At 43.0% G+C, this 13,254-nt stretch overlaps 3 protein-coding genes across 3 annotated transcripts; 1 reads left to right on the forward strand and 2 right to left on the reverse strand.

Annotated features, from left to right (window-relative positions):
* Positions 1–6,864: 6,864 nt before the first annotated feature.
* Positions 6,865–7,927, forward strand: PtA15_17A29 (uncharacterized protein; the record flags this gene model as incomplete). The annotated part of the gene is made up of 4 exons (XM_053164401.1): positions 6,865–7,221; positions 7,305–7,457; positions 7,516–7,616; positions 7,690–7,927. 4 exons carry the CDS (start codon positions 6,865–6,867, stop codon positions 7,925–7,927), a joined length of 849 nt encoding a protein of 282 aa, XP_053028103.1.
* Positions 7,928–8,136: 209 nt separating this feature from the next.
* PtA15_17A30 (uncharacterized protein) lies at positions 8,137–8,565 on the reverse strand (the record flags this gene model as incomplete). Its single annotated transcript, XM_053164413.1, has 3 exons — positions 8,137–8,181; positions 8,268–8,402; positions 8,491–8,565. 3 exons carry the CDS (start codon positions 8,563–8,565, stop codon positions 8,137–8,139), a joined length of 255 nt encoding a protein of 84 aa, XP_053028104.1.
* Positions 8,566–9,442: 877 nt separating this feature from the next.
* Positions 9,443–10,039, reverse strand: PtA15_17A31 (uncharacterized protein; the record flags this gene model as incomplete). Its single annotated transcript, XM_053164424.1, has 1 exon — positions 9,443–10,039. One exon carries the CDS (start codon positions 10,037–10,039, stop codon positions 9,443–9,445), a length of 597 nt encoding a protein of 198 aa, XP_053028105.1.
* Between the last annotated feature and the right edge of the window lie 3,215 nt (positions 10,040–13,254).

A 13,254-nucleotide genomic window follows, 5' to 3' on the forward strand; every position in this document is an offset into this window, starting at 1 on the left:
ATGATAAGATTAGAAAAAAATGTGATAATCAGCTTGAAGAAAGATTGTTAAAGAAAAATAAAACCAACTTGGAACCATCAGTTTCTCAATTAAACAGCATAAGCCAAAATAAAATCCAAACATGGGCTCTCCAGGATGTAATAAACCATCAACTATAGCTTTATTAGTCCCTGAAAAAGGATCATTTAGAAACAATAGCCCTTACACAGGTAGACTCATGAAGGTGGGGGATGGAATGGACTCTAACTGCTCCAAAGAAAAATGAGACCAATCAGTCTCTCTGGAGACAATAAAGCCTATCAACACTGCAACTGTTCCAATCCGTGGATTGTATCGGTGATACCATGGATTGGATTTAATTTTGTTCCATAGTTTTCCCAAGGCAGGGTAATGGATAGCCGGGGCGATCCAATCCATGGGATTGGATCTGTCAAACCAATACATACTCAGCTCACATCATGGATCGTCTTGCAATACCGGTACAATCCAATCCGGGATTGCAGGGCTTTTTTTTGTGTATATAATTCTTTACCCCATGGTTTCTTTGTGTATAATTTTAGGGTCTTGGAAAAACGACTCCCAACTTTTGGGAAAACAACTCCCATACGTCGGCGCGACTATGTTTTGACCAGCGCTCGACGCCGACCTAGACCCTTTTTTTGGGTACGGGTTTTTTGGGAGTCGTCGACCCAAAGCAATTTTTTTTTTGGGAGTTGTTGTGCTAATTTTTTGTATTATTTTTTATTATTTTTAATATGTATAACGTTTTTGTTCCACGTACTAGAGACATATAAATTTGAGAGCACAGAGATTTATGCATAAATTGTACCCCCTAAATTTCTTAGCAATAGTGTGTCATCAGAACATGACATATAAGGGGTGCACGTAGGGCTTAGTAGGAAAATGACCGCCAACCACATAACTTTTTTGTTACACAACCAAAAAGTCCAAAAATTTCAGAAAACTTTCCATGATACATATATTTTGTGCTATCAAATAATTAGCAATAGTGTGCCGTTGTAGAATGACATATAAGGGGTGCGTGGAGGGCTTACTAGGAAAATGACCGCCAACCATATAACTTTTTTGTTACACACCTAAACAGTCCAAGAATTTCGGCAAATCTTTCATTTAGCATATCATTTGTGATATGAGATTCTTAGAAACTTGATGTGATAAAAATAGGAGATATGGGGTGTGCGCAGCGGGCTTTATCCGCGCACACCTTATATATCCTATTTTTATTACACTCCATGGCTAAGAATTTCATAGCAAGCCTAATATGCTACATTGAGAATTTCCTGAAATTTTCAGACTGTTTGGGTATGTAACAAAAAAGATATAAGGTTGGAGGTCATTTTCCTACTAAGCCCTCCGCGCACCCCTTATACGTCATTCTACAATGGCACACTATTGCTAATAATTTGATAGCCCAGAATATATGTATCATGGAAAGTTTCCTGAAATTTTTGGACTGTTTGGGTGTGTAACAAAAAAGTTATGTGGTTGGCGGTAATTTTCCTACTAAGCCCTACGCGCACCCCTTATATGTCATTCTACAATGGCACAATATTTCTAATAATTTGATAGCACAAAATATATGTATCATGGAAAGCTTCCTGAAATTTTTGGACTTTTTGGGTGTGTAACAAAAAAGTTATGTGGTTGGCGGTCATTTTCCTACTAAGCCCTACGCGCACCCCTTATATGTCATGTTCTGATGACACACTATTGCTAAGAAATTTAGAGGGTACAAGTTATGCATAAATATCTTTGCTCTCAAATTTTTATTTCTCTAGTACATGGAACAAAAAAGTTATACATATTAAAAATAATAAAAAATAATACAAAAAATTAGCACAACGACTCCCAAAAAAAAATTGTTTTGGGTCGACAACTCCCAAAAAACCCGTACCCAAAAAAAGTGTCTAGGTTGACGTTGAGCGCTGGTCAAAAAATAGTTGCGCCGACGTATGGGAGTCGTTTTCCCAAAAGTTGGGAGTCGTTCTTCCAAGACCCTAAGTTTAACTCTTTACTTTGTGTATATTGTATTCATATATTTAACTAGCTTTACTTTGTGTCTATATTTTAATTGTTTATATATTCAACTAGCAGCTATGCGGCCCCTTAGTAAAAGTGGTGTATATTATGGGGCTTGGACTTGGCAGAAGAGACAGACTATGGTATGGGCCGGGATAGATAGAAGATGAAATAGGGAGTAATGAGAAACAAAGGGGGGGAGGATAGAGAGAAACTCTAAAATTTACGGCTTCTCCTGATTAGGCACCTTTCTGGTCTTGATCATTTCTGTGTCTTCCATACATGATTCAACTAAAAGTTGAGCTTTGGCAAAATAGCCATCGGGTTTGACTCCCTGCTTGAGCCACTGATGGGAACTAACACATCTCTCAATCATTCGCGCAGCCAAACCACCTTGGCCTTGTCCACATGTATCTGTGGCAGCAGAGAAAGTCCGTTTGACACTAGCTGATGTTGCAATGCAAGCCAAGTAGTCCCGGGCTAATTTTGATAAGATTGGAAATTCATGTTCATTTTCCTGAATCAATGAACATGTAAATATTTAGTTCAAATGTTCTCGAGTAGCTCTACATAGCATCGGGTTGTTGCTCACCTTCCACCAGCCGAGGCACTGGTTGGCATCAGATGAGTGCAGCTTATATTTACCTCGGAGATAAACGGTCATCTCATCGTCCAATGGGCCATGGTTGGTCTCAGGGAAAAAATCCACATCCGCCACCAGGCGGTGATGCTTGCTGCCTTGGGACTTCTTTGGGATCGGAGCCAAGCATTCAATTGAATGTTCCCTTGCAGCTGAATTGACTTCAGATTTCCGAGCTTCATATTTCTCTTGGATCAGTGACTTGGCGTGTCGTGGTGACTCAGGAACCATGCCTGAAACATGGAGAGCCGATATGCTGGGTTGAGAACTATTGCAAGAAGGATTACATCGCAGTCAAGGGCCTCGCAGAGATAAGTTTCAGTCTTGGAGGCCATTTTGTTGAACATAGCCTGGAACTCTGGTTTGGGTGCGGACTGCTTCTTCTTGATGATCTCTTTGATGTATTGGTATTTGGCAAGCATCAGGCATGCGGACAAGGTATCAGCTTCCATCTTCTTTGTGATGAAATAGAATTCCTAGTTAAAACATGAGGGACCAATCAGTTTAAGTTGTTGTTTTTTCAACAAATAAGTGATAAACAAAATACAAGGTGTTACTTACAGCAACATCATTCAATTTCTTGGCAATCTCCCAATCACATTGGTAGATAAGGTGCATTTGCATATTTTTATGCAAATTGTGGGTTGGGGCTCCTCTATACCCAGTCAATCCAAGCCCTAACCCGATGCACATGAGAGTATCAAAACACACCCTGGTATTTACATGGATTGGATTGGTAGTCCCGATCCACAAAGACCCCGGCTGGTGTATCGGACCAATTGGACCGATACACCTGACATCAATAATGTGGATTGTTTTGGCCAGTCCAGTCAATACAAATCCAGTTTATTGGCCCGGATTTTGGGCCAATACCAACCAATACCTTTCCACGGATTGGAACAGTTGCAGTGTTGAGCCTATGCATTCTGACTTCAAAATTGGGTCTTATTCTAAACCAAGTATGAAACCTGGTGTCAAGCAGATCACTAAATTAGCTAATTTCCCTCCTCGGGGGAGCGCAGCGACCTCTGAAGGAGGGACTTACGTGCTAAGTCAACTCCGTGGCCTGAGAGAATTTCAGCTTTTGGTGGGCAGTTTTTCATAATCAACCTCACGCACTCGTCTCTGGACGCTTTTCCTTCTAGTTTTCATTTCTGGGACCACGCAAGCGGTCCCCATGTACCTACTATTTTTTTTTGTCTCCATCCCATCGGCTGCCTTCACTATCCTGATGTGTAAATTTTTTATTTCCTCTTGCGCATTAAACTTGAATTCCAGGCACTTCCACACATTCATACTGTATTCAGTGCTGAAACATACTATGCTGTTTCAATGACTGTAGCCCATGAGTGCGTATAGACATTTAAGTAGCAATGGTTCTTTACGCTGTGGTGAGCGCAATCAACGCGCACAGCGTGCAAAATAGCCAAAAACTTAACATTTTTAACATAAACAGGTGTACATATACTTTATATCACTTTCACAAAGATGTTACATAGTTTTCTCATAAATTTAAGCGCTTTAAAAAGGTATTTTCTGGCTATAAATATAAGAAACACTCAATATATGTAATCCTTCTGAAATAGCCACTTACATATACAACAGTAGTATAGAAAGAGATTTACAGTAATTTTCTTTACACTTCAATCTAGTATTCACTTCTAAGAATTGTTTAACATCTTTGAGAAGTATTCCAGACTAAAAATCATTCACATATAGAAAAGCCAAGGCTCATATGTAACTACAATTTCATTACATAGTTGTAAATCTTCTAAGATTAAAAGCTAGTCTGATATTGGTTCTTTTGTCTATAAAAGAAGGTCATTTTGGATACTATTTCTCCTCATGCTTGCATTAGATAGTAATATATAAGTTACTTGCTTTCATCACCTTTGATAAATTAGTTGATAAATTAAAGTGTTAAATTAGCTGATAAATATAGTGAAACCCAACCCCTTACAACCCCTTAAAAGATCTCATTTCTCTTTGAGCCTCCAGAGCCTTTGATCAAAAGGAATTTCGAAGTAGTGTGCCAAGAAATATTAGGAAAAGCCACATCTCTTAGTTTTCTTCGTGAATTTCTCCCAGAGTCAAAGGAGGGCAGCCTTTCAAGCATCTCATTACCCTCCAAGCTCATCTCCCCGCCGTGAGAAGTTCCACAACACTTTTTGATTAATCATTTCAACTGCTGTATTGTATACCTGGGAAAGGTGACTTGAGGGGTGTGACAGGTTGATGACTGGGGTTGGCCGTGTCCATGACTCATCAGGGTCCAAGAGGGTGTAACTTCCAATCCAGCAAGGTTCCAGTGGTGAATAGGGGTAAAATTGGCCGTAGAATCCATTTCTGAGGTCCATTTGGTGCTATCTTGAGGCCTAGGGTGAGTAAATATATGTATGAGAAAAAACTTTTGATTTTTCACTTTTCCGTCTACCACATCCTCCCCCAACTTATTGTCTTTCCCCAGACAATTCCCCCAAAAAAGTGCCGTATCTTGACTTTTGGAAGCTTGAGGCTTGAGTTTTACTGGGTGAAATGAGGAGTCCTTGGGAAATTGGCCATTGGACGTCTTCTGGGTGCGGTGACTGATAGGCTGAGTGGGGTGAATTTTGGTCAAAAAATTGATATTTTGTCATTTTTATGATTTCTTGTTTTTTCATCAATGCCACTTGGAAAAGCAGGAAGTGTCATGTTGAATTCTGAAAATTTCACCAGTTTCTTTGTCAGCCTTAGAGATACATCAAGTATCCAAAAGACTACAATAACTTAGTAAATAATAATAATTATTAAATTATTATTGCAGAATCCGATTCCTCATCCTAAATTAAGGGGGGTCACCCACTTAAAGTACCCCCTTATTCCTATTCCTTCATGTACTAATTGTATAAATAAGAATTGGCCCCAGAAAGCGCCCAAAAATAGTATTAAAAATCATTAATTACGTCGACAAGCACTTTTTCCGCGCAGCATTTCCCCATGCAGGGTTGCGGAAAAAGTGCCTGTTGGCGTAATCAATTATTTTTAATAGAAGGAACAACCTGAGAGGACGACTATTATGGCAGAGCCAGTCAATACCTCTCAGGGTCCTGTGAATATCATGAAATATAAGAGCTCTGAATACAATTAGTTAGATGTGCCGCCTCCACTGGCCCGGTGATGCAAATGACCAACCCGAAGCCAGCGCCGAAGCCCTATTTATATTCTCCACCGTCACAAGAGCCGCGGGCCAACGACATTTCCTCACACAGCATTTGGTCCCCGACATTCCATCCCACCTTGCACGGTTCTTTGTTCCTTTGGAAACGCATTCAATTCCGGCAAATGCATCAGATTGATAAACACCACAATTCTACAGATCAAAACACCATCATCGCTGTATCTGCCATAATCGGCTCCGACATATGTTGTGCTTTTCTATAAAAGACTACTCAACAGTCCAAATGCACAATTGCTAAAGCAGCACAATAAAATTGTGTCAACTCCTCGTCGGAAATGGTCCCGGTTTTATCAACTCGCTTTTCAAAATCGCACCCAACAATTTTAAAGGCAGATCAGCAACCGCAATAACTACTTATTTTGGTTGCTTGTGAGTATCTATCCCGCTTATCAATTTGAGTTCCTCCCAATCCCGTCATTAATCCTGTTATTGTAACCAAAAACCACCCCCATATCCCGTATATTGCAATACCAACAATACCATAACTGGTGAATATTATGACGCATTGGGAAGTCGCGTCCGTTGTGTCGGTCGCTGTGCACTGTTCTCAAGTGACACCCTGAAGCCGTGGCTACGAATTGGTTTCTCATCTCGGCGCTAACACAACATCCGATTTCCAGAACTGTACATTGCTCCGACGTTATAATGTTGAAAATACCGACAACAGTCAATGGGTTTGACAATATTTAATCAGCTGCTCTCCACATTTGACGCATCACCATCTAGCCCATTTCCTCCTCCTCTGGACCCCAACTCAAGTTTTGTCATATCAACATTCCACATCAGTTCTCCCCGATGGCACCCGTAGTATCCACTCTCTGGCGTCAAAGCCACCCTTTTTTCAGTCGTGCTCCGTTTGACATAACTAAAACAGTGAGTACCATTTATATTGTGCCTTTGCGCAATTCTAATAATTGTCTGCTAGCTCCCACCAGTAATTACCCCGGGTTCAAGCTACGGCCAACTCATGTTTGAATCTACTCTCGCTTTCCTCAATACCAAAACTGTTGAAGATGTCAATATGAAGGTCAAGCTTCAAGTTTACGGCTCGACTGCGACTTCGCTCCTCAAGGACAAAATTTATTTTTTGTCGGGCCGCGTTATAGCTTTAAACGCAAAAACACCACCTGTGTTCTATTTTGAACAAGAACTTACATTCCCTATTGCTGATTCCGAGGGCTATTTGATTTCCCTCGCTAACAAGGCAGGATGTTACGGCTTCGGTGTAGTTATCTCAAAGGCTGAGGAGAAGGATGACAGTTCAGCAACCTCTACCTTTAATAACTTACTGGTAAAGATCCGACACACCGACTATGACGTCCAGGTAAGTTTTTGCTTCTAACTTCAACTGCTGGGCGGCTATCCAAGTCACACTAAAAATTTATTTTCCATTGCTAAACTTTGCAGACGCGCAACTCGGTCAGCTTTATTGTCCAGTATAAAGTTGCTGGTAACTGTAACCTGGCAAAAACATTTGGTCTGTTCCAGGTTGGCCGTGAAGTTCTCATTTCCGGCTACATCGCTGGATACAACATTGAGCAGCATATGCTCCAAGTCAATGTAGGTCCGTTCATCATTGCACATGGTGTTTAATTTCAACACTAACCTTTTGCGGCAGGCATTGTCTGTGTCTTTGTCTTCTGGCTACTCCTCTTCATCCGCCGCGGTGAACGCTGCGGAGCCAAGTCCTGTTGCAGGCAATCGTCGCCGACCCATTCAGTAAGTCATACTCCCTGAGTAGAATCGCTGGACCCGCACTCATTGACCATTTGATTCAAAACTCATTCAACAGAATTGATTTCGGCAGCGATGAAGAAAATGGAGACGATGCCCCCCAAGTCCCTGTAGGAACAAGCGATTTTGTTCAACAGACTCCTCAGGAAGACAATCCCGCGGCCCTCCAAACAGACCTCGCTTCTACCCGAGAGACACCTCAGGCTCCACAAAAGAAGCGCAAACACACCAAGCGAAACACTCAGCCCACTCCGGAAAAAGTACCCGCGCTCGTGACAGATTCCTCTATCGTGTAGCAACTTAGTCTTTAACTAGACATATTCCAGTTATCCAGTATTGTAAACGTGTTGTACAAATCCAGTTCATACTTTTGTAAATGGGATTTTGCTGTTTGACAATTGACACATCCTCGGACGCTTACATCTTGTGTAAAATGATACATAGCTGTGACTGTGCAATGTTACAACCAAAGTAAACTGGGCTGAACCAAAAATAGCCCGACCACTCATCGTCCTCGTGCACTGATGAGGCGACGAATGTAAATATGGCCCTAAATGTTGGCGGGCAAAAAGTTTGAGCACTGTATATAGTTGTCAGCATATAGGCTAAGAGACACAAATGGGTGTCGCCACTGACTAGGACAGGAATCGTGTCAGGTCCTTGAGCTTCAGTTATCAGCCTTCCCTGGACGTGGACAAAAGAGTTTCCCGTAATTGATCCGATGTGAAACTGCCAAACATCGTCCGATACCACTAGGAACAGAACTGCGCCCTAGAATCGTCACATATTTAGTTCGAAACGTCGAGATCAATTTTGCAATGCAATAAACACAACATGAACGCACAGTTGTACTCTCAACTATGGCTCTGAATGGTGCATCTCCATTACAGAGATACTTGACTTGCCCCTTGATGACCGGGCCCATGTTCGACATTGGCAAGAAATTCGGTGGTGGTGTATCCAATACATTCGCGACCTCCACTATTACAACAATGCGTTTCCCAATGGTACGTGTAAGCAGGTTCCCGGTAAAAGAGATCCATTGGCCATTTCGCGGTGCCGGTGACATAGGGTCAACTTTGCGGAAGAGTAAGTAGTATTCGGGTGATGTATAAGCGGCCTCATGACTGGTGTTTGGGGTCCTTGTTTGTTGTGGTACTGTAAAAGAATATGAATTGCTGTCGCGAATTTCGCGAATGCTGGATATAACTTCACAACCTTTAATCTTCATTCTAGGGGATTCAATTGAAAAGATACACTGCCGCCAGAAGATTACTTTGCTCAGTAGGCACAGGGTATTATATACGATCTGCCATTGGGCATGAAAGCACAATAAGCCGGGGGCTTTTCCCCAACCCGCCTGACGGTTTGCAAACACCCTGCGGCAAAAATATAACCCTGTTCTAAGTCTGAGCCAATGAAAATGAGCCATCCCCGATGTTACTGATGGTCAATACTACATTTGAGGTAACTCGGGCTTTTACGATGAGTGGACCAGGGCCTAAACCGCTACCAAATTGCCTGTTTCGGCAGAACACTAATAAAGCCTTCCACTTGTCGTTGACAATTCAATTACCGCCAGTTAACAGGAGATCATACTCCTGGCAATCCCTGCGCTCCCACTATAATATACCACTACTACCTGGATTTACATATTTCTAAGTTTTCAAATACAACATTCAATGATCTGATGACCGTGTTGGACAACCCTTTAATGTCTTTGTTTGGGTAATGGCTCCTAGCCGATATCTAATCTGTGATAAATGCATTGTTGACCTATTTTGTTACCTGTCAGTGAACAATGAAAGGGGCTAGACTTTACCAACATGACTTACATCGATGTCAAGAACAGAACCAACCCGACGGTCTATATTGCCGGTAATCCATATCCAGTCACCAATATCACTGTACCGGAAAATCTCCATGACAGGGCGCGAACTCGTTGACAAATGGAACAAGCAGGACTGCGGGCAGTAGTCAGAAAACGGAATGCAAGTTATATGTATAAAGGAGACACTTACTTCCTCTGTGTCTGGATCAATGGCAACAACCTTGCTCCCTGTCATTGTGACCTCGAGAACTCCTTCGAATTGTACGTGCTGTAATTCTGTAGGCCTGTGCCCGACGGTAGAGTAGAAACTCGCGGCGTGTGTATAGACGTCAGCGACAGGTTTCCACAAGGTAGCTGTGAACTGCCCGTCAAAGATTAACCAGGATGCGGGATCCAAGCCAGATGGCATTGGTGCAGGAGTAAAAACATTCAACAACAGACCGTGCTGAGGCTGAACTTCAGTTCCTGCCATTGTCCATGGAAGCACTGAGGGAATTTTGTAAAGGTTGTTCACTCCCAGGCGGGGTCGGTCTGCAACGTATACAACGGACTTGAGGGTAAGTTTGGTGAACGGCATGTTAGATCGGTTTTGGTTCAGATTTTTCTCCCGAAGCACAAGTTCTTTATAAATGCACAAACCCTGAGGTAGCAGGAACAATATCCTCTGTCCACGACCCAGTCATGTTAACGCATCTGGTCGTCACACATCTGTTGTTCCGGCAGTGGCAAATGATAACGCATGAGTCTGCTGACGTTGTGATACTCAATTATAGCAAATTTGAACTGGTTGCACAATCTTTGAGATTACGATCTCACCAAATATTCCTGTTTGGACTTGGGTCCTCGTATTTGTGTTGACAACGGATCACGGTGTTCACTAATGCGCACTGTTGCAGGATAATTATGTGGTTGGAATTGCTGTATATGCTTTACAAGTGTTTAAAACGTTAACTCGGGGCACTGTTACCTGTTGCTTTATTTGTAATGATGGCAAACTCTCTTGAACTTACCCGGCAGGCGTTCATGAGACATTCCTTGAATGAACTCACAGTGATCCAGCTATGTCCATTAAGATTCCGCAATCCGGTTCCGGGAATCCGTTGTACAGTTGCACTAATGGTCCCTTGAGGGAATATATCCAAGAACCCAGTATCCCTTTGGCCCCGAATCCGGAAAACATGATTCCTCAACATGGCAGAAAGCCGTTCTTTGTGCACATACTCAATGTGGTATCACATTTGGAATTGGTGATTTGGCAACACGACCTTGCTTTGGAAAATGGCACTATTTATTTGATCTTGTGAATTTTTCCTTGATCCGGGAGATGGTTACCACTTAGGATTTGTTCTCACTTTAAACACGATCAGGAACTTATTGTCACGGCTCCTCATCCGGAGAACAATGAATGACAAGAGGAACACGGGCTGAGGGGCCACAACACAAATAATTTGTTGGTAACTGACTCGCTTTGGAATTCCGGGAACAAAGAGAACTTGTCCGAAGTGGGCGTCGTGGATTTAGCTATAAATGAGGCAAGCATTTCGCTGGAGCAAACTCCCAGTCGCAAGAACCCTGTCCCTTCGCAAAATATATTCCTGCACAAAATCATATTTCAATACACATAGTCGTTTTACATTCCAGTTTTTTATCGTACATACATCACAATGATACCACAATTTGATCCTGCTCCCGTAACAAAATTACCTTCACACCATACAGAACGATTCATCACTGCTCACTTTGCCCATGAAATACCCCACCGGCTCGGCCCGTGCAATGACCCGTGCATCAAATGTGGAGCCCTGCACTGGGAACTGGAACGTAATGTTGCTGATCTTCGAAGCCCCCGGGCCAAGTTTCCGAGTTGCTGCCAAATGGGATCAGCTTTGATCCCGACTAACTATACTACTCACTATCCAGACTTCCTGAAACAGCTGCTCGTCAAGGATGACACAGGTAAGTCAGCTCAAGTGTTTGTGTGCCAAGATTCAAAATCTGACCCGCGTTGCTTACATTACAGTGTCTCGCGAATTCCAACGGCATATCCGCGCATACAACAATGCCCTCTCTTTTGTATCACTGGGCGCGGAAATCGATCGTTTGACCCAAGGTGTATTTGGCGTCTTCAGCTTTCGAGTCAAAGGGACCCTATATCATAACTTAAGGTCATTATTCCCTTTGAGAGCTTCAGATGCCGGGTTTTCTCAGATCTATGTCGTAGGTAGTGGAGGAGACGATGAGGCGCATCATCGGGTGGCTAAATCAGGTGTTCAACTTAATGCACGTTTGATGTTGAGGCTCCAGGACTTGATGAATAGTCTTAATCCGTACGCCCAATTCTACCGCCAAATTGCTACTGTGACCCAAACTTCGCCCGCCGCTCAGCTTGTTCTCCGGAACGTAACATATCACAATTTCAACCCAAAAACTTACAACAAACCAACGGTCCAAGAAGTAGCTATGGTTATCGACCGTCCCAAAGAAGACCAGATTGCCCCCCGGGATGTTGTCCTACACAATAAAAATGGGCAAATAGAGCGCATTACCAATGAGTATTCGGGGTATTTGCCGCTGCGATACCCAATCCTTTTCCCCAGGGGTGAAGGGGGGTGGGTTTACCAAACTCCGAGCACTTCAGTCAATAGGAGTGAGTGCCACAAGCCATAACTGTTAGGGTGTTGTGTTGAAATCTGATTTGTTGCCCGTAGAAATGAGAATCTCCCAGACCGAATGGTACGCATCAATGTTGTTTGCTAAGAACAACACGTTTAATCACCTGCACATGAGTCGGTCACTCTTCCAAGAGCTGGTCGTAGATCTGTATATTTGTGTTGAGCGGAGTTGACTCAATTTTATTCGCAAAAATCAACAAAAATTGAAGGCTGACCTATACAAAGGGCTGGAAGAAGCTATCCGCAACGAGCTCGACATAGGGGGAAGGAAAGTTATACTGCCATCAACTTTCATCGGCTCTCCCCGTCACATGGTTCAACTGTATCAAGACTCGATGGCAATCGTCGATCACTACGACAAACCTTCTCTCTTTGTAACAGTAACTGCAAATCCCCAATGGCCAGAGATTCAGTCAATGTTGCAAACTGGCCAAACTGCCACTGATCGTCCGGAAGTTGTTGCGCGTGTGTTCCGCCTGAAGATGAAGTCGATTTTGCACGACCTGACCAGAAACCACCGCCTGGGACGTGTTCGAGCATTTGTTTATTGCGTCGAATTTCAAAAGCGGGGCTTGCCCCATTGTCACATCATGCTAATGTTACACCCAGCTGACGTACCTCGGACAGCGGAAGCGGTCGATGCTTTGGTTTGCGCCAAGATTCCAGACCACAAAACCGAACCAACGTTATATAATTTAGTGAAGACGCAGATGATCCACGGGCCGTGCTCTGTAGTAAAAGGTTGTATTGTCGATGGCCGTTGTTCGAAGAAGTTCCCTAAACCGTGGCAACATGATACGGTGCTCAGCGATGACGCTTATCCGCTCTATCGGCGCCGGGACAGTGGCAGAACTGTTATCAAGTCAGGTCAACGGTACACAAGTCAACATGTTGTGCCATATAATAAGTACTTACTACTCCGGTACAACTGCCACATTAATGTGGAGGTTCCGTACGGCATTACAGCGACGAAGTACCTTTTCAAATACATATGTAAAGGTGTTGACCGTTCGGCATTGCAGTTAAGAGACGGAGATGAAACTGTTAGGTTCGTTCACGGTCGATACATTGGTCCATGCGAGGGTTAGTATTCTCTTCTTTGTCCGTTGTCCCATCTCCG

The sequence above is a fragment of the Puccinia triticina genome, chromosome 17A (assembly GCF_026914185.1).
Source record: "Puccinia triticina chromosome 17A, complete sequence".
In the NCBI taxonomy this organism is placed as follows: Eukaryota; Fungi; Basidiomycota; class Pucciniomycetes; order Pucciniales; family Pucciniaceae; genus Puccinia; species Puccinia triticina.